This window comes from Labeo rohita, chromosome 2 (assembly GCF_022985175.1).
Source record: "Labeo rohita strain BAU-BD-2019 chromosome 2, IGBB_LRoh.1.0, whole genome shotgun sequence".
In the NCBI taxonomy this organism is placed as follows: Eukaryota; Metazoa; Chordata; class Actinopteri; order Cypriniformes; family Cyprinidae; genus Labeo; species Labeo rohita.
The window spans coordinates 16,536,088-16,558,800 of NC_066870.1; the positions used below are offsets into that span (position 1 = coordinate 16,536,088).

The window sequence follows — 22,713 nt, forward strand, 5'->3', positions numbered from 1 at the left end:
GTCCAGAATGTGGAGTTCAGTCTCTTCACTTTCTAACGATGTAAAGCGAACTTTTGAAAATAGACACAGCGTGAAATGTATTTTAATGTTCTAGGTGAAACAACAAAATAAAGTTGTCTAAAAAAAATGTATTCAGTGCATTGTCCAGTTCTTGTTTACTTGCTTTAAAAAAAAAATCATTTTCATTGGTTGTATTTTTGGCAGATGTTCATTTTGCAAAGAAAATAAAAAATAAAAATACATATAATCTACATCTAAGTGTCATGTACATGTATACATACATATAAACAATAGTCAAGCGTAAGAAGTCCTCAGTTTGTGGAACACGAGGCAACATCATAGACTCGCACACAGTTAAATATTCAGTGTCCTTGGGGATTAAATGAACTTGACTAGATGTTTACAGTGTGTAAGGTATATTTTTTAGACAACACATGATGGTCAAGTTTCTCAAGTCAGTTTTTTTTTTACATCTGCTGTTTGTTTATTCTGTGAGAGTCATTTTTTCTGCTCTTGCAATCTCCCTTTACCTGATTGTTGTGTTGTGTTGAGGAAGAAGCAGCAGGTGGACTTTGACAAGTTGTGAAGAAGGAACAAATGAGTTGGTTGACTTCCAGGGCACCAGAGAACCTGTTAGACACCTACAACACCTGAACAGTAAACCAGACGGTTACCACAGCTGCACCTTACAGACAAAAGACCCAAGTCTTGCAGTGTATGTAACTGATTATAGATTATAATTAAAAACTATTTGTAACCTTTTAAAATGTTACTCCATTTTGACAAAATTAGTGTTATTGCATTTTGCAAGTGGCGCATTTCAGGGACGAGAATCCATGAAACGTATTATTACACCGTTTTTTCAGGACTGCATTATTTATTTGTATATTTAAAAATCATAATAGTGAATAATGCTCCACAAAAACTTAAACTCCATCTCTACTCATTCCTGTGAGTTTGGGTTTATTATAACGTTCATCTGGGAATGCACCGTGTGACATTTCATCAGATTTGTAAGGTAAATAATTTATAAACGTACACAAACACAGGACAATACTTCAAGATCTTTCCCAATATGTTAACTGTTCATCACGATTTCAAATTAAAAGTTCAAACCTTCACTCTGAGTTTACACGTTTTGATGTCCAAGAAATGATAGTGGGTGTAGCATTTCTGTCCTAAAGAAATGGGGAAATATTAAAGATTAAGTGGACATTCGAATTAAATGTCCTTTAGTCAATATTAAACAAGGACTAGATCTTGCAGTAAAGTATTAAAACAATCATCAGTCCGTTGGCGCCCTCTGCAGTCATTTGAAATGCGTAATGTACAGCTCTATTGTTTATAATACATTATGTATTTTAACAGTTTTAGGCCTGGTTAAATACATAATAGATACACAGACAGGTCTTAGACTAAGCCGTAATTAGGCCATAGGTCAATTATGTCATTTAAGTAAGTTTTATAAACGTAAAAAAACCCCATCACTGGCGTCCCTCTTGAGACAAAACAAAGGCACTGATATATTTTAACATCATTCAGTGCAGGTTTCTTTGAGTTGAAACACCTCAGACTTACCTTTTAGTCTGGGACTAGGGTTAAGCCTTGTAACGACTTAATTCAACAATTTTCTCTCTTCTGCTCTCAGATTTATTTTAAATGTCTTAATTTGTGTTTCGAAGATGAACGAATTAATGACAGAATTTTCATTTTTGGGTGAACTCTCTCTTCAAAATTGATCTATTTAATGAATCCTTGCTAAATAAAAGTGTTAAGTTATTTCTTTCAAACTTCTGCACAGTAGTGTATGTATGCTTTTAATCAATACTCTGTTAGTGAAGTAATTCCTAGTGATTTATGCGATTCTGAACAGCCAGAGTAGAACATTTGTAGCAAAAATCCAAATTGGCATCTAGGAAAATCAATTGTTCTCAGTGCTTCAACAGAAATAAAACTACCGACATCCATACAAGAATACTGAAGAGACAATGTGTTGCAGTACAGCTGAAGTACAACCAGCTTTAAAAAAAACCCCACCATATTCTCCCAGGTAAAATAAGTACGCATTTATTAACATGAATTTCAAATGTACAAGTTTAACACAGAAAAAAAGACATATCCAGTACTATGAGCTTTCATCTTCTTATCCATTAACAGTGATTCATCTCAACACTTCCTCAGCTTGACCTGTAAACACTACTCTGAATGACAACATGACTCTGAAGAAGAAAATAAGTCTCAGACATCTTTTTCATTTGCAAAGAAGTGTTCAAATATTAGGGAGAGCACTAGAATACTATCAACAATTTCTTTTCAATGAAACAAACAAAACTTTGTACAAATCAATGTCACATCTAAATGAACAAAACCTTATGTACACTGAGGTAAATGATTAGATTTGTCCAAAGAGGTATGCTTCGACATGAATCATTTTTGAGTTTTGCACTGTAGTGTTTTTTAAAGTGATGTTTCAGCTTCAATGTCCCCGAAAACCCGAATTACATTTACACCAACCACAGAGTAGGCACTCAATATAAAAAGGCTTCTGGAATGACTTATATATAGAGGAAACTGAATCTGAATAGCAAAATTTGCCCCCACATTAACCACAACCTTGGAATGAACAAAGAAGAATAAAAGTATGACAAATATCAGGAAATAGTTACAAATACAAACCTATTCTGTATTTTGGGGGGTGGAAATACTAATATTTTGTGACTTTGCAGAAAGCAAAAATCGTTATAAAACTGAGGCACTTGTATTGCATCATGCACTGGAGAACACAGTGAGATTGCATATCATAGCGTAAGTGTTCCTGGCTGCATCCCACATCATTTCCTGCCCTTTTGAGCAGGAACTCATTCATTCGTTGAGTTAATGCCAATGTGGGCTGCAGAACAGTGTGGTGCTATTGTAGTGTGACCCCCTTTCAAGCTCAGATTGAAAATACTGAATGTTCAACATGACACCGAAGTGACCGTGTAGCCATACGACATGTTTCCTCCTTATATAGAAAATATGTACACTGACTCTTTAGTTAAAGTAAATGACAGCAAATTGAAAAAAAAAAACTATGAAAACTGAATCTTTAGAAAATATCTGAGCTGGCGAGGTTGTGGGTATCTAATGAGGTCTAGACTTTGACTGGAACATACTGAAGGCTGCTGGTGATTGTTGGCATGCGTTTATAACAGAAATCCAGATTGATGTCATCAGTTCCTCATTTCAAACCTGTTTGACTTTGGTTAATCTTTGAACCACAAAAGAAATGAAATTCCAGTTAGTCCACTGAAAGTTAATAACTTTGATGCTTCACAAAGCATTTAGACATTGTAAGCGAATTCATTCAAGTCTTCTGTAAAGACCCAATCGCTTTAAATGAAGAACAGCTCGATTTATACAGATTTCTTTTACAGTCTCGTTATGAACTTTTTAAAGTGTCAAACTTCTAGTTACATGGACTTTTAAATGATGTACTGAAATCTCTTGGATTGCACTGATTTGTGTTTCAAAGATGAACCAAAGTCTTATTAGTTTGAAATGACATGAGGGTGAGTAATTGATGACGATTTTCATTTCTGGGTGAACGATCCCTTTAAAGCAGCCTGTTTCACATCTTCACATCCTCATCTTCAAAGAGTATCTTTGGTACAGAGATTTCCACCTGACTTGACTGTTAAAAACATCTTAGAAGATGCTTTCGGTTTTACATTTGGCTGTCCAAAGAAAGACAGATTTCTCAAAAATGTCTAAAAGTTATGAGATCACAGAAAGAGTGTGATTAAGGGACATACAGCACATTCATTGACTCTTAGCGCTCTTACTCCAGCTATAAAAAATCAGTAATCAAAGGAGCGCTTATTGCTTAGCTTGACCAAATACAGACGCACAGAGAGTTACACGATACATCCACGAGATTGCGGCTCAAAGACTGTTGTTCGACTATACGCATGAGGTCACAATCAATATGGTGTCTTTTACTCTCCATAAAAACAGCAAAACTGGATAATTCAACCCGAGGAACATGCACAGACTGTAAGCACAGAGCAAAACTACAATAGACAGGTCATAGTTAGCATCTTTTTTTGAGCTACATGTGTCCATGTTTTCTTGAAGAGATAGTTGACCCAAAAATGAAAATTCGGTCATTAATTACTCACCTTAATGTCGTTCCAAACCTGTAAGACTTTTGTTGATCTTCGGAATACAAATTAAGATATTTTCATGAAATCCAAGAGCTTTCTGACCTTGCACAGACAGCAACACAACTACCACATTCAAGCACCAGAAAGGTATTAAAGTCAAAAATGAGTCCATTTGACATCGGTGGTTCAACCTTAATTTTACAAAGCTATGAGAATACTTTTCGTGCGCAAAGAAAACAATGACTTTTTTTTTTTAACAATTTCTTCTCTTCCGATGAGAGTACCACGACGCGTGCTACTCTCGCGAATGCGCGTCAAAGACTGACACGATAAAGAAGAAATTATCGAATGAAGTTATTTTTGTTTTTTATTTTTGTTTATGAGAGTACCACGACACATGCGTGCTACTGCCATAAACGTGTGTCGATGGGGGAAGAAGAGAAATTGTTGAATAAAGAAATTATTTTTTAGTTTCTTTGACGTGCATTCACGAGAGCACCACGATGCACATCACTCTCGTGAACGGGCGTCAAAGACTGACAAGAGAAGAAATTAGCGAATAAAGTCGTTATTTTTGTTTTCTTTAGTTTGGTATTTTTGTGATTTTTGTTTATGAGAGTACTATCACGCATGCGTACTACTGCCGTAAACGTGTGCTGACTACTGACAAGGAAGAGAAGAAATTGTTGAATAAAGTTATTTTATTTTCTTCGACGCGCGTTCACGAGAGTACCACGACACATGCTACTCTTGTGAATGCACGTCAAAGACTGATACGAAAGAGAAGGAGCTATCGAATAAAGTCGTTATTTTTGTTTTGTTTTGTTTTGTATTTTTGTTTACGAGAGTACCATGAAGCATGCATGCTACTGCCGTAAACGTGTGCCGATGACTGACAAGGAAGAGAAGAAATTGTTGAATAAATTTGTTATATTTATTTTCTTCTACGTGTTTTCGAGAATACTACGACGCATGCTACTCTTGTGAACGTGCGTCAAAGACTGACACGAAAGAGAAGAAATTAGCGAATGAAGTCATTATTTTTGCTTTCTTTTGTTTGGTATTTTTGTGATTTTTGGTTTTACGAGAGTACTACTACGCATGCATGCTACTGCCATAAACGTGTGTCGATGACTGACGAGGAAGAGAAGAAATTGTTGAATAAGTCATTTTATTTTCTTCGATGTGTGTTTATGAGAATACTACGACGCATGCTATTCTTGTGAACACTACGACGTATGCTATTCTTCACTTTCACCCGAAAGTGAAGAAGCTTTCGAATAAAGTCATTATTTTTGTTTTCTTTTGTTTTGCATTTTTGTGATTTTTGTTTACAAGAGTACTACTGCTGTAAATGTGTCGATGACCGACAGGGAAGAGGAGAAATTATTGAATAAAGTAATTATTTTTATTTTCTTTGACGCACATTCATGAGAGTACCACGACGCATATTACTTTCGTGATCGCGCGTCAAAGACTGACATGAGAAGAAATTAGAGAATAAAGTCGTTATTTTTGTTTTCTTTTGTTTTGTATTTTGGTGATTTTTGTTTACGGGAGTTCCAGGATGCATGCGTGCTACTGCCGTAAATGTGTGTCGATGACTTTCAGGGATGAGAAGAAATAGTTAAAGTTGTTATTTTTACTTTCTTCAACGCACGTTCACAAGAGCAACACAACGCATGCTACTCTCGTGAAGTGAACGCATGTCAAAGACTGACATGAAAGAGAAGAAATTATCAAAGTCATTTTTGTTTTCTTTTGTTTTGTGTTTTTGTGATTTTTGTTTACGAGAGTACCACAAAGCATGAGTGCTACTGCCGTAAACGTGTTTCGATCATTAACAGGGAAGAGAAAAAATTGTTTAATAAAGTCATTATTTTTATTTTCTTCTACGCACAAGCATGAGAGTACCACGACGCATGCTACTTTTGTGAACGTTCATCAAAGACAGACACGAATGAGAAGAAATTATCGAATTAAGTCATTTTTGTTTTCTTTTGTTTTGTATTTATGTGATTTGTGGAAGAAATTGTTGAATAAAGTCGTTATTTTTATTTTTTATTAAGTATTCTCATAGCTTCATAAAATTAAGGTTGAACCACTGATGTCAAATGGACTATTTTAACGATGTCCTTACTATCTTTCGGGGCCTTGAATGTATCAGTTGTCTATGCATGGTCAGAAAGCTCTCGGATTTCATCAAAAATATCTTACATTTCATTTTTGGGTATACTATCCCTTATAGCTTTAAGGTGCATGAATGGAAACCGTAAATTATGTACTACAGAAAAAAATAATCACATCTTCATCACGACAGCACCATCCTTTCAAATGTGCATACAAACATACGCGTCCTATTACATTAATGCAGATGTGCTGTAGCTAAGTTGGCCTTTGTACAAATGGCTTTTAACGACTAACCTAGTTTTCTGGCTGATTCTTTAAGGACTAGTTGCTTCAGGCAGCACCGGGGGCTGCTTCTAATAAGCTGTATGATTGAATGTGCTGCCCTCGCTTGCTCTCGGTCTCTGGAAAGAGAGTATGCGAAGTCGCGAGCCACATTACGAATCCACTTCCACATAATCAGGCGAGTCTTTGCAGTCACTGCTACAGCAATCAGCAGAATATGATCCTTGTTGCTTTGAATGTTTTCTTCAACTGATGAGTTGTTTGCAAACAACTGCTTGGTGTAAATCTGACGTCCGCTGTAAACTGATACCTACAAAAGATCCGTTTTACCAAACATGGACTGTTTCAGAGCAGTGGCACTTCCTGGGACAAACACTTCAGCATGTCAATATGCACAGTGTTTCTTTCTGTGTTCATCTACATGTGAATATATGAGCATACAAATACACACAAACAGGTCAGATATGTACATCTAAAGACAACAGGCTATTTACAGAAATAAGTATCTAAAGGCTCAAGTCCAGTTTGCAAAGCACATCAATGACACCGAATGCCAATCTGTGATGGTTGTTGTTTGGTGACTCACCAGATGAAGCATGGCTGGTAGAGTTTGTCCGTGGTGGTCTTGCATGATGAGGAGGTATCTTTTCATGGGTAACGGGGAACAGCACTAATTGTTTCTGGTCCCTCGATTGAAGTAAACCTCCACACCGAATGTAGGTCCCTCGCTGTCCTCTCTAGATGAGTGCAGGGAGTGGACAGGCAGTTTAAAGATGATGAAAGTTGCTCTAGATTTTGATGCCCTCTTGTTGACTGAGCTGGGATAGAGACTTCTTCACGCAGCGCTGTGAGACGAGCGCCTCCGTTGGCATACCAGCATTCCCTCATGATCTTTGCCATCACACGCAGGGCCTGCAGGCAGGAGGAGACACATCACAGATATAATTATTATGCTATACACATTCCTTAACCTTGTTCTGCATCTCTCACATACGTGCACAGAGAGAATGACTGCTGAAACTACTGAGCTTTACCAGCCACATATTTCTGTTACCAATCATTTAATCATTCGCCATTGGTGACAGTTGGGGAATCTTTTGTGTGTGGAAATTACCACATTATTTACTCACCCTTAAGCCATCCTAGGCGTATATGACTTTCTTTTTTTCAGGCGAATACAATCGGAATTATATTGAAAAATGTCCTGGCTCTTCCAGGTTTTATAATGGCAGTGAATGGGTGCTGAAAATTTGAAGTCTGATAAAGTGCATCCATCCATCATAAAAAGTACTCCACACAGCTCCACTAGGTTCTGCTAATAATCATATGCGTGTACACGAGAGAGTGGTGTTCCAGCAGATGATGTAGGTGTAGTTATGCTAGTTTTGCAAGAACAAACTTTTGTTTACTGCAAAGGAAAACCAGTCTCCTCTTGGCTTATATTGACATTTTACTTTACAAATCCTCGTTTTGTACTTGTAATTCGTGACCGGTGTTTTGTTTTGTTCTCTCATATCTCAGTGGAGCTTACGCTACGCCTACATCAGAAGGCATTTATTAACCTCCCGGTGCCATGTGGAGTATTTTTTATGGTGGATGGATGGTTGCACTTTATTTAGCTTCAAAATCTCAACAGCCATCCACTGCCATTATAAGGCTTGGAAGAGCCAGGACATTTTTTTTTTTTTTATATAACTGCAGTTGTATTGGTCTGAAAGACGAAAGGCATATACACCTAGGATGGCTTGAGGGTGAGTTAATCATGAGGTAATTTTCATTTTTGGGTGATCTACCCCTTTAACAGCATAGTTTTGTTGTAATAAATTAATAATGGCACTAAAAACATACAAATATTTAACAAAAAAAATAATTATTGGTTAACATGAGGTTGAAATTGACTTATGTTTCAACAGACATACACTACCAGTCAAAAGATTTTTAATGTTTTTTTTAAAGTCTCTTCTGCTTACGAAGCCTGCATTTATTTGATTCAAAGTACAGCAAAAACAGTACAATTTTGAAAGATTTTTACCATTTAAAATAATTGTTTTCTATTTGAATATATTGTACAATGTAATTTATTCCTGTGATTTTTTAGCATCAATTTTTAGCATCATTACTCCAGTCACATGATCCTTCAGAAATCATTCTAATATTCCGATTTGCTGCTAAAAAATGTATTATTATGTTACAAACAGCTGAGTAGAATTTTCTCACGTTTCTTTGATGAATAGAAAGTTCAGAAGAACAGCATTTATCTAAAATAGAAATCTTTTGTAACACTGTAAATGACTTTATCATCACTTTTGATAAATTTAAAGCATCCTTGCTAAATAAAAGTGTTACTCAATTCCTTTAAATATTAACGATGATAATAATAATAATAAATGTTTCTTGAAGAGCAAATCAGCGTATTAGAATGATTTCTGAAGGGTCATGTGACACTAAAGACTGGAGTAATGATGCTAAAAATGTATTACATTTTAAAATATATTCAAATAGAAAAGTTATTTTAAATAGTACAAATATTTCAAAATTTTACCGTTTTGCTGTACATTGGGTCAAATAAATGCAGACTTGGTGAGCAGAAGAGACGTCTTTAAAAACATTAAAATAGTACTGTTCAAAAATAGTACTAATAGTAGTGTTTAGTACTGTTTTGACAGGTAGTGTGTATCACAAAACAGTGATATTTATACACAAATGCCATCAGAATTACTACAGTGAGAGTGTAAGACTGTAACAAAATTATTCTAAAAACAACTAGAAAAGCACTATATTAATATATTAATATATAAATAATATATATTAATATATATTCATATTAAGTAAATTACTAAATAATAAGTAAATTAATAAAACTAATTATTCATATTACTAAAACATCCTTCAACACAGCAGTCACTTTAGGTAAAAACAAAAGTAAGAAGGTATGAACTAACAACCATCTTCATCAAGCAATGCTGTAATTTCTCAATTCAAGCCATTTGGCTCCAAAACCTTTTCATTTAAGAGCCACGGATTCCCTTGTCGGTTTTATGACTATACATTTTATGACAATACATTCACAACTTTGCCAAACATAAGCATTCGTTTAACTACTTAAGGTCACATAATGAAAACTTTGTAAAGTTAAGATGAAAGAAATCATTGCATTTAGTCGCTTCTGAAAACCCTGAGCATTTAGTTGGGTTTTTAATGCAGAGAGCATGAAGCGTCTGCTGTGGCCTTCTCTCGTCCTTTTCATCACACATCACGTCTAGACAGCTCTTTCTATTAAACACATCTGTGCATACAGAAAATCATTCAAAACAAATTTAAACGCAGGTGAACTTAAAGTTTGATAAGCTTTTGAAAAAGACGAACTTTCTGAAAGTAATTCACATGAATCAGCACTTTGAAAGACTGAGGTGAGCAGGTTCTTTGGGTCACATCAGGACTAAATGTCAGGGTGTAATCTTAATTACACTGTTTCTGTTTAACAGAGATGACAAGAACACTCAGACGTCACATCCAAAATCAATCAAAATGAGTAAAAACTTTTTTTGTGACTAGGTACAGCATTCATCCTTGCAAACCCAAGCAAGGCTACTCCAGAAGAAATGGAAATATCAAAGCAGGAAATTCCATATTGTGAACAATCTTGAAGACATCCACAATCTACTTTTGAAGAAAATTGTAAAGATTGTTTTATTGTCTTTTATGTCCTTGCATTAATGTTAATACTACAGCAGTGACTGGCTGCTGAATGGCTGTGCTGACTGGCCAAATTATCATGTCTCTATCATGCGACTTTAAAGCTTCGTGATGTATTTGAAAAACAATTTAATGTAAGTTAGCAGTAGGGCAAGTAAGGTCATTGCACACCGAGTCCCAACTTTTCCCAAGTTAAAAAATAAATACGACCTCACGTTGTGTCAATCACAATTACATACTGCCTAGCAAAACTTTCATCCGTCATGAAAAAATTCAGATCACATTTAATTTTCTGCGTTTTTCACATCCGTAGCAAGCATTTTTAGAGGTGTTTTGACAATTCGGAGCCACTGTCACGTTCTGTGCGCAATGAATTTTGACGAATACAAAAAAGTGCATATGAAAATTTCAGACTTAGCCTGTCTTAAAGGTGAATCAAATTTTAGTTTCAGTTCAGATTTTGGCTTCCAAGGATCATAAAAACACATTAAGTGGCACATGCTGTTCCTTTTCTTTTTTTAAGCGCTTAAAGGGGTCATCGGATGCCCATTTTCCACAAGTAATATACTTTGGTTAAAAATTCTCAATGGTAGTGTGAAACAACACCCTTTTTACCTTGCCAAAATCAGCTCTGCAAAATTCATCCTGTTCTGGTTGAGTTTGCTTTAAATGCAAATGAGCTCTGCTCGCCCCGCCCCTCTCTCTGTGGAGTGACGAGCCCGTTTACTTTAGCCGCATTTAAACTTGCTAACTAGCACTTTATTAGGAAAGGCGATTGCAAAGATTCATAAAAAAACCCTCATACTCACTTCTGCTGTAGGTGAAGCTTGATCACGAATGATTCGCGTGAACATAGACAGATATATGTAGATCGAGAGGCGCATTCCCTTCACAAACAAACGTAATCTACTGCATCTTCAGTGACTCAGATATCGGGAGTAAATGACGACCACTACATTCATTATTACATAAAGCAACACAACACCTCAGTCGCTCAATCTGAGATATTCTTGTCTAACTTACATCCCTGCTCCGGCATCGAAACAAAAGAGGTTGGACTGTTACAGCTGATCTGAGGTAAGACGCTCATGTCAATCAACTATTGTGGGAGCGACCTCTGTGGGTTTGACGCGACAATGACAGGCATCTGAGAATGGCTCGATTTGAAAAAGGGGATATTATTTTTACAGATTAATTAAAAACCACTGCATGGATTTTTATCATTATAGGGTAGATTTGTACGTACACTGCCAAAACACATTAATGTTCAAACAACATGTAAAAGTGAACTTAGCATCCGATGACCCCTTTAAACCCCTCCTTAAAAGTCTAAACTTAACATCTGAATTAGTTAAAGCATGTAAAGTGCTTGTTGTACAACGCAGTCTACTGTGGGACATGCTTTTTTTTTAAAAAAGGAGTTATTAAATGTGCATTAACTGTGAAAGACACTGTTCCCCAGGTGCTGTGTGTGTCTCTCTACAGGATTTGTTTTACTCCAGTTATTGCTGCTAATAGAGGTGTAAACAATTTCTTACTCCATTGGGGTAATTACTTTTTCACACAAGGCCACTGGGTGCAACATAACTTTTTTCGTATATGAAAAATGTAGCCTGTTATTGTGTTTTTCATTCACAATGGGTCACTTCTATGCCATTACTGCAGTGTTGTTGGTACTGTGAACTAAAACTAGCAAAAATTTTCTTTAACTGGAAAAACTATTTTTGGACTATTTTAACAATGTCCTTACTACTTCTCAAGGGCCTTGAATGTGGTAGTTGTATTGCTGTCTATGCAGCATCATGATTTGCATCAAAAACATCTTAATTTGTGTTCCGAAGGTCTTACAGGTTTGGAATGACATGAGGGTGAGTAATTAATGACAGAATTTTCATTTTTGGGTGAACTAACTCTTTAATACAACATAATTTCAGGTTTGATCTAATAAGCTTGTAGCTCTGCATCTGCTTTCCCCCAAAAACCACTTACAAAATGTAAAAATCAGAGAGCAGCCATTTAATACAGGGCAGCATTCTTATTAAATCTGTCTTTTACACTGGCAAGCTGTGATAGCTCTGCAGACGTATAGTTAGATTAGATGCTTTTTACGACTGCAAATTGGCTGTAATCAAATCTTCCCTTTCAAAGCAGTGAAAAGCGCTTCAAGATAGAGTGAAAAAAGAGTGGCGCTTCCACTTATGCTGATAGTGTAGAACAAATGCTTGAGGAAATTAGAGGAAGAGGCATTTAATGTAGATCAACAAGATGAAAATGGGCAGTTTTGGGCTAATAGATCATCTACAAACGAAATGATCCACAGAAAACTGAATAAAGCTGAAGAAGCTCACCTCGCAGCTCTGCCACCTGTTAGGGATGTTGGCTCGAAGCTTTTGGTCACACACTACCCGCTTCATGTCCTCTATTGACGGATCAGACGGTACAAGGTCATAGTAGGGGAGCTGGTAGTCCTCGTGTATGCCTGAGCAGAGAATGCAGTTCATAAGAACTTATTGACATACGATGTTACAAAAAAGGTTATCTGTTGTACCTACTGAGTAACACAAAGCAGGTTTCAAAAACCTGAAACCTGAATCTGGGATTGATTATAATACAATATAATTTATTACATATTAATTATATTCTAATCAGATAATACAGTTAAGGACAAAAGTTTACATACACCTTGCAGAAACTGCAAAATGTTAATTATTCTACCAAAATAAGAGGGATTATAAAACATGCATGTTATTTTTAATTAAGTACTGACCTGAATAAGATATTTTGCATAAAAGATGTTTACATATAGTCCACAAGAGCCCATTCAAAAGTTTACATACAGTTGATTTATAATACTGTGTTGTTACCTGAATGATCCATTGCTGGTTTTCTGTTCAGTGATAGTTGTTTATGAACAGAAAAATCCTTCAGGTTCCACAAATTCTTTGGTTTTTCAGCATTTTTGTGTATTTGAACCCTTTCCAACAATGACTGTATGATTTTGAGATCCTTCTTTTCACAGTGAGGACAACTGAGGGACTCATATGCAGCTATTACAGAAGGTTCAAATGCTCAATGATGCTTCAAAAGGAAAAACAATGCATTAAGAGCCAGGGGTGAAAACTTTTGAACAGAATGAATATGTGTGCATTTTCCTCATTTTGCCTAAATATCACATTTTTGTCATTTAGTACTAGCCTTCAAAAGCTACAGAAGATACTTGCTTGTTTCCCAGAAGATAAAATAAGTTAAATTTACCCTGATCTTCAGTGCAAAAAGTTTTCACCCCACTGCTCTTAATGCGCCATTTTTCCTTCTGGAGCATCAGTGACCGTTTGAACCTTCGTAATAGTTGCATATGAGTCCCTCAGTTGTCCTCAGTGTGAAAAGATGGATTTCAAAATCATACAGTCATTGTTGGAAAAGGTTCAAATACACAAAAATGCTGAAAAACCAAAGAATCTGTGGGACCTGAAGGATTTTTTGAAAGAACAGCAGGCAGTTTAACTGTTCAGGACAAACAAGGGACTCATGCACATCTATCACTAAACAAACCAACAACAACAACACAAAAAAAGCAGTGAATCTGTGCGTCATTTTTAAAAATTCAACTATTATTTTCTCTCGTGGACTATATGTAAACATCTTTTATGTGAAATATCTTATTCAGGTCAATACTAAATAAAAAATAACATGCATTTTGTATGATCCTTCTTGTTTTGGTAAAATAATTAACATTTTGCAGATTCTGCAAGGTGTGTGTAAACTTTTGACCTCAACAATGCAATGCTCAAAGACAGAAAATAAACAAATAAGACACTAAAAAAACAAATCAGTAATTAGCATCATTTTTTATATCACAGTGTCGTACCTCCAATTGAACACCTGCGAGCAATTTCCCAGAACACCAGACCCAAGGCATAGATGTCTGCTCTTTTAAAAGACTCAAAGTGCTTCATGTTAATGGAGTCATCCAGCACCTCAGGGGCCATATACCTGTAAACATGACAGATGACATTAGAAATCCTTCCACTTAACATTATTTACACCCTAAACATCCATTTCAACCCCTTTGGTTACAGTTCCTCATTTTGATAAACTTTACAGAGCAACCCACAGGAATGAACTACACATTTTCTGTGAAGAGCGTGACTTTTAGCAAAATGCGTGCAAAAAATGTTCAACAATGCATGCAACAATTTTCAGTATTACTCTTAACATGAGCTGGAATGAAGTGTGACACTGCCAAGCAAGTTTTTCTTCAAGAAAACAGGATTAAAAACTGTGGAAGCTGGGAAATATAAGCAAGGAAATCAGGTATTACAGTCAAATAAATACAGAAATGCATCTCACTAGAAAGTGATTACAAAAGATAATATTTGCTTCTGCAAAAAAAAAAAAACCTGATGCATTGTGATACTCTCATGAATGGCGGTGGGGAGTGACACAAAAGAGAAGAAATTGTTGAATAAAGTCATTTTTGTTTTCTTCACACATAAAAAGCATTCTCATAGCTTTCTAACATTACAGTTGAACCACTGATGTTACGTGGACTATTTTAATGATGTCCTTACTACCTTTCTGGGCCTTGAACGTGTCAGTTGCGTTGCTGTCTATGCAGGGTCAGAAAGCTCTACGACATGAGGGTGAGTAATTAATGACAGAATTTTCATTTTTGGGGAAACTTTTGGCAGAAACTTTACATTGAAAAAGAAAAAAAGCTTGTCGGATAATATGGCAGATAGCAACAGTTTCTAAGGTAGGTGTCTTGTGTTCAAGGAAGAACTTTAAAGGTTCAGCTAGTGAGGGTGTCATGTGGTTGCATAGTGGCCTAGAATATGGCTTTCCTTTGAAAACCATAAAGACGGAGCAACGCGACATCACTCAAGTGAGCCCTAGGGGGACAGAAGGCTGTGAGGGAGCGCTTTGACATTCAAAAGTCACATTCAGTTATCATCACAGCAGGACACGGTAGCGGGTGTTGTATACTGGAATACATGTGTGTCGGAGTGTGGCTGTCAAAGCCTGTCACACCCAGCAGTCAGTCTAGGTAAGTGTGTGTGCATGTAGTGTCCAGGGGGCATAGAAGAGAATGGGAGCACTGCTGAGAGCTTCCCGATTCGATGTGACACACTCCTGTGGTGACAACGAGGGAATGGCGTCCCTACAACGCTGTCCTTTACACTACACATCTCACCCTTTGAATGTCCTCTGAGTCAACTCCAGAGATGGAAAGTAACGAAGCACAAATATTTCATTACTGTACTTAAGTAGATTTTCTGGTATCAGTACTTTACTTCACCATTTATTTCTCTGACTACTTTTTACTTTTACTCCTTACATTTTTACACAAATATCTGTACTTTCTACTTCTTACATTTTCAAACCAGGCTCGTTACTTTAGTTTTAATCAGCATTTGGTGGCTCACCATTTGATAACAAATCTCTAATAAATCATGGATCGGTTTGTCTTGACTGGCAATGTGATTCTGCTCACGCGCGCTTCGTGTCTCCGCCAAAACAGTTTCTATCAGAGTAATCATTTAGAGTGACTCGAGAATTGAGTGGAAGCGCCTGTGTGAATCATAGAGGCAAAACTACTGACCTGTTCAGGACTTAAAGCAGAAGTCCACTTCCAGAACAACAATTTACAAAAAATGTACTCACCCCCTTGTCATCCAAGATGTTCATGTCTTTCTGTCTTCAGTCGTAAAGAAATTATGGTTTTTGATGAAAGCATTTGAGGATTTTTCTCCATATATTGGACTTCACTGGTGCCCTAATAACTTCCAAAAATGCAGTTTAAATGCAGCTTCAAAGGGCTCTATATGATCCCAGCTGAGGAAAAAGGGTCTTATCTAGCGAAACGATCTGTCATTTTTTTCCAAAAATAAAAATTTGTATACTTTTTAAGCACAAAAGCTTGTGTAGCACAGGCTCTGGGATGCGCGTCCACGATGCTACGAATTAGTAATGCTTCATTCTTGAACGATTCTTTCATTTTGAACGAATCTTTAATGTGACTCGGGAAGAATGAGTGATTCGTTCAGTCGCGCATGCGCAACATCCTATTAGGTTCTGTACTGGAATTAGTTCACCTGTTTCGAGTCTTTGAGTTTTTCAACAAGTTTTTGGGTTTGAGTCGTTCGTTCATCACGTGACAGCCCCATAAGATGAACGAACGACTCAAACCCGAAAACTTAGATAAGTTAGATAAGAGGTAAGGTGAGCTATTCATAGACTAAAGACCCAGGTAAACAATGAATTAATGTTTTTTGTTCCTTATAGCATTATAGTTTTGTCTTGTTTGTAGTGTGATCAATGTTTGTGTAAGCAGTAAATGTGTTAGGGAAGTAACACGTAACATTTTAATTATATTTTGCTAAAATGAACGAAATGACTCGAAAAAAGATTCGTTCATTCAGTCCAAGACGGTAAAATGATCCGAACTCCCCATTACTACTATGAATCACATGTAAGTTCATCATCTGTGTACTGAGTATGGCGATAAACTCCATCTTATTTTCTTCTACAACTTGAGAGGAGGACATCGTTGTACCTTTTTGTTTGTAAACAGCATTTACAAACTTACATGCACTTCATTATTCTTTGCACATTCGCTTTGTAAACACTGGGTTTGTAGTTCCACATGACCTTTCAACGTGATTCAATAGTACGTAGCGTCGTGAACGTGCATCCCAGAGCCTGTGCTATATGAGCTTTTGTGCTTAAAAAATATTAAAAAAAGTATTTTCCAAACCAAAAAAAAACAGATCGTTTCGCTAGATAATACCCTTCTTCCTCAGCTGGGATCGTTTAGAGCCCTTTGAAGCTGCATTTAAACTGCATTTTGGAAGTTCAAAATCGGGGCACCAAAGAAGTCCATTATATGGAGAAAAATCCTGAAATGTTTTCCTTAAGAAGCCATAATTTCTTCACATTGAAAACAGAAAGACTTGAACATCTTGGATGACAAGGGGATGAGTAAATTATTTGTGAATTGTTGTTCTGGAAGTGGATTTCTCCTTTAAAGTGCAGGTCAGTTTCATCAACAGGCTGCTAAGAGTAGCTAGCAGTTTAATGCTTAACTATGTAAACAAAGACAAAACTACAGCAGCACTACAATGAAACTAAAATAAATTACTATCATCACTCAGGATAAAGGACATCATTATTATCTACTGTAAAGTTACAGTAGTAATTTAGCAAACAAATGTTATAAAACATTAACCCTAACAAAACATTTTGTAATACGTTCAGAAGGAGCTAGGGCAGATAACAACACAACCCTTACGAAAATTAAAACCAAAATCTATGGTTACTATAGTTAAACCATGGTAACCACAAATGAACGTATAGGTTACGTACGTAACCCTCGTTCCCTGAAGGAGGGAATGGAGACGTTAGACAGAGGTTGAGGCCCCGTGGACGTGGTGGCACTGTCTCGACGGGGGGAGGACATGCTTTATCGCCTCCGTCTGCTTCTGGACCACTCTGCTGGGCAAAGCCCTCGACGGTGTCGCCAAATAGGCCGCCCTGGAGATGGGGGCGTCGAGAAAGCGAGCTTTGTCGACGTCTGCCATCTGAGCCAGGGTCAGCCATAGGTGTCGCTCCTGGACCACAACTGTGGACATCACCTGGCCAAGGGAATGTGCCGTCACCTTCGTCGCCCGGAGGGAGAAGTCGGTGGCGGCACGGAGTTCCTGCATAGCCCCTTGGTCAGGGCCACCCTCGTGCAGATGTTTTAACGCCTGGGCTTGGTAGACCTGCAGGGTCGCCATGGCGTGCAGGGTAGTGACAGCCTGTCCAGCGGCGTGGTAAGCCCTGCCCTCGAGAGCGGACAAAAGCTCACACGCCCTGGAGGGGAGATGGGGCTGATTCCGCCAGGTGGCAGGAGCTGGGGCGTGGGCGAGACGAATATGGGGCCCGCCACGTCCTCACCAGCTCCTCGTGCACCTCCGGGAAGAAAGGTACTGGGGGGGGGAGTGCGGCGGTGCCGCGGGTGACCTCCCCAGAAACCAATCATCCAGCCTTGAAGGATCGGCCTCCAGACCGATCTCCTTGGCGGCTCGGAGGAGCATAGCTGAAAGTTCGGCGTCCGCCTCAGACGGGGTGGCGACCGCAGAGGGGCGCCGACCTGCCGAGACGTCCACTTCATTCTCCGACATCTCAACCTCCTGTGGAGCACCAAAGGAGACACTCGGCCCGGCGTGCAGGGAAGCGAACTGCTTTGGACACTCGATGGGACCGCACGGTGGTGCAGAAGTCAGCGGGGCTTTGCTGGCCGGCGGAGCATTCTGCATGGTCACCTGTACATCCCCCAAGTGCCTCGCCGCGGCAGCCGAAAAACCTTGACGGCTCAACGACTTGCCGCGGGAAGGCAACGAGGGGAGCCTACTCGCGAACAAGCGGCGGGACTTTAACGCGGCCATGGTCATGCGTTTGCAATGAACGCATGAACCATCTGTGAACGCCGCCTCAGCGTGCTCGCGGCCCAGGCACGTGAGGCAGTGATCATGTCCGTCCAGCGAGGCGAGGAAACTACCACATCCAGAAGCGCATACAGAGACATACAGGGAAAATGCCCTCGACAGCCGTGAGAAACTTGCTCTTTTAGATCCCGGTTTGCCCAGGGAGAACCGCGGCACAACTGTGCACTCAAACGGGGGCTCGCTGGTTTGCAAAGGCTCTCTTTTTGCCGTTAGAACGGCAGCCCGTTTTTTTTTCTTCTTTCCAGGCTCGTAGACGAGGCTCCGAAGCGAAAATCTGAATGAGTGGTTGCATGCCGCCATCTTATATACCCGTATGTACGGGGGAGTGGCTCGGCATGCAAATACCACTCGCCAATGTTCATTGGCCTTTTGAATAAGGCTCAGAGATGATTGAACTCTCAAACGAGTTCCCATATGTAACATCGTAGTGAAACGACTGAAGGGGAACCATGGTTTTGCTACACTAACCATAAACTAACCATGAGATGTGTAGTAAAACTATGGTTGTAGTTAAATTAAAACAGATTGTAATCATCCGCCAAAAAACAAACAAACAATCAAACAAACAAAAAAACATGGTTACTATACTTTTACTGTAATAAACTATGGTTAATTCTGGTAAGAGAAAAATATGACTCATGATAACGCAAATAACATGTTCAGTTTTAGGATTTTTCTGTAAAGATATTGTCATGATGTAATCATTTTTGTACTAATTTTGACATTTAGGCAATTTAGAAAATATATTTTTCTTGAATATATAGTATTTAAGCCATTTTAAGATATGGTCATATTGTAGTACTTTAAATTAAACTTTAAATTGAAATAAAATTATTACTGCAAATAGAATATAATAAGGTGGTTGTTTTCCAACAAGGTGGAGACAGTTCTGTTCATAACAGTAAATGGCTGATGGGAAAAGTGACAGCTAAGAAAATTAGTGAAAAAAGCAAACACACACAAAGTGAGATGCAGAGAGATATCATGGAAAATGAAGAGACTGAAAAGCAAAATGTAAGTGAAGGTGCAGTTCAAGAGAGAGCCTTTTTCTTATTCTTATTTCTTATTTAAAACCTAAGGTTTTAAATATTTATTTAAGTGTGATGGCCATACAAAAAAAGGGGGGTTGTCCATGGTTTCAGAATTTGTTGTGGGTGTATGGGATGGAAATTTTGTCCCAGTCCGGCCCTGTTTTACATGGTGGTTGTTTAGCCTTGATACATTCATTAGCTAACAAATTTTAAATGTAAGTTATTTTGTATTAATGTGTCAACATGATGTGAGGTCCAGTTACCAGCATGACACTAAAACAGGTAGTAGTAATGGGTACTTTTTTACTTAAGTACATGTCTGAGCCTGTACTTCTTTACTTTAACTTAAGTAAAAAAGTGTAGTCAGTACTTCTACTTTTACAAGAGTTTTTTTTTTTTTTATGAAATTGTGACAAATGGAGAAATGACAGTTGACACACATACGTTACAGAAAAATCAACAAACAAACAGAACAACAGTAACACCAACCACAAAAAAGGATTACTTCAAAAGCAAAGATAAATATATGAATATACAATGTTTCCACAGCTGATATATAGAGGAAAAAAATAAAATAAATAAAATAATAATAAGAATAATAGTAATAATATTAATGTGCAATTCTATTATAAAATGATAACAATGAAACACCTTAATATCTTATTTGAAGCGAATAGGTTATTGGAGGCAGTAGGGTTATTGGTACTAATAATTAAACTGAATAAGAGATTGAGGAAGAGAAAAAAATAAATAAAAATAATAATAATATAGAGATAGATCAGAAAAAGGTAGTTTATATATATTTTTTTTCTTTAAATAATTAAATAAGTAATAGCAATGACATTATTAATATATTATTGTAATCCAATTTGTACCGAAATTTTATAAATATAACTTATTTAGCACTTGCTACATTAAACATGCTAAGTTCTGTCATTACAAATGTATATAAAGTTCAACCGCTATTTAGTTATTCAAGTTTATTATATTTATTAACTTATTCATTTACTCCTTAAATTGATTTATTCATTCATTCCTTTGATACTGTTGTCAATTACCCTGTCATCCAGAAGATAATAATAATAATAAATAAATAAATAAATAAATAAATAAATAAATAAATAAATCAAGATGATGTAGCAAACAGACCAAACTAAATAAATAAATAAATAAAAATAAGCAAATAATTTTAGAGGAACTGAAAAGTGAACAGTGTTGAATAAAAAGAAAGATGAAAAAGAAGAAGTGAGACAGGGAGAGAAAAAGTGGGAGGAATGGAAGGTATTGGGGGACTGTTGGTTTCAAATTGATAGTTTAGACAGATGGTGGAATATACTATGAACCCATTTCCTCATTTCATAGGTCATTGGCAGGCCCCTTCTAGATCATTAGTGCATGACCTAGTTGTGGTCTCGCCTTAATTGTCGACTCTACTATGTGAAGTTCATGGGTAGTAATGCTGAAGTCAATGCTTCTGCAGATTTTCTTCTCGCAACCATACTGTTTTTATTTGCCAGACCTGTTGGCGGTTCAATGTTGTAAAAACATTTTGCTCTCTTCGAGACGAGAGATCATACATGACGAAAAAGATAGAACCAGAAAGAAAGAGAGGGAAAAAAAAACATAGAGACAGAGGGAAAAAAAAGAAGGAATCTCTACTTGAGTGAAGGATGTGTGTACTTTTGCCATCTCTGGTCAACTCAAGATCTCAGGTATATTGAGGGAGCCTGAGAAGTAAGGTGCAAGTCTCTTTTTCTGCTTTTTTTTAAAGCAGAAAAAAAGCCTGCTTAAAAGTTTAGCAGAAACCAATGACGTACTGAATTCTATTCCAATATATATATATATATACATACACATATATATATATATATATATTTATATATGAAGAGTTCAGATGCAAAGCCTCTAAGTATGTCTGTAAGTATGATTTTCTTTTAAATTAGCATTTCTTTCTGGCTACTATGTATAGGTTTCTAAGTAAGTACTGGTACTTCTGAATGGATTGAGGCTGCTATTTAACACATTTGAAGTGAAAGTACTTGATGAACATATACTATGTGTGGAGAGCATTCACTCAGTATCGTTATCTCATTTTTGACCAAGATGGCTTTTAGAGGCTTTTGCACTTGAACTCTTCATATATACACACACAGTTGAGGTCAAAAGTGTACATACACCTTGCAGAATCTGCAAAATGTTAATTATTTTACCAAAACAAAAGGGGTCATACAAAAATGTGTGTTATTTTTATACCTGAATAAGATATTTCACATAGAAGATGTTTACATATAGTCCACAAGAGAAAATAATAATTGAATTTATAAAAATGACCCTGTTTAAAAGTTTACATACACTTGATTCTTAATACTGTGTTGTTATCTGAATGATCCACAGCTGTTTTTTTTTTTTTTTTGTTTAGTGATAGTTGTTCATAAGTCCCTTGTCTGTCCTGAACAGTTAAACTGACTGCTGTTCTTCAGAAAAATCATTTAGATCCAACAAATTCTTTGGTTTTTCAGCATTTTTGTGTGCCTGAACCCTTTCTAACAATGACTGTATGATTTTGAGAGCCAACTTTTCACACTGAGGACAACTGAGGGACTCATATGCAACTACTACAGAAGATTCAAACGCTCACTGATGCTTCAGAAGGAAAAACTATGCATTAAGAGCCAAGGGTGTAAACTTTTGAACAGAATGAAGAGGTGTAATTTTTTCTTATTTTGCCTAAATTTCATATTTTTTTCATTTAGTACTGCTCTTCAGAATCTACAGAAGATACTTACATGCTTCCCAGAAGACAAAATCATTTCAATTTACCCTGATCTTCAAATTCCAAAAGTTTTCACCCCCGGTTCTTAATGCATCGCGCTTCCTTCTGAAGCTTCAGTGAGCGTTTACATACACTCTGCAAGGTGTATGTAAACTTTTGACCTCGAC

General features: G+C 37.1%; 1 protein-coding gene across 1 annotated transcript in view; it reads right to left on the reverse strand.

The window, feature by feature from the left end:
- Positions 1-3,057: 3,057 nt before the first annotated feature.
- Positions 3,058-22,713, reverse strand: part of tgfbr1a (transforming growth factor, beta receptor 1 a) — a 50,011-nt gene continuing 30,355 nt past the window's right edge. The window contains exons 7-9 of the mRNA XM_051130885.1: positions 14,122-14,246; positions 12,602-12,732; positions 3,058-7,469 (exon numbers count right to left, since the gene is read on the reverse strand). Of these exons, the coding sequence (XP_050986842.1) occupies positions 7,206-7,469; positions 12,602-12,732; positions 14,122-14,246 (520 nt within the window). The 3' untranslated portion in view covers positions 3,058-7,205. The remainder of the gene's footprint in view (positions 7,470-12,601; positions 12,733-14,121; positions 14,247-22,713) is intronic.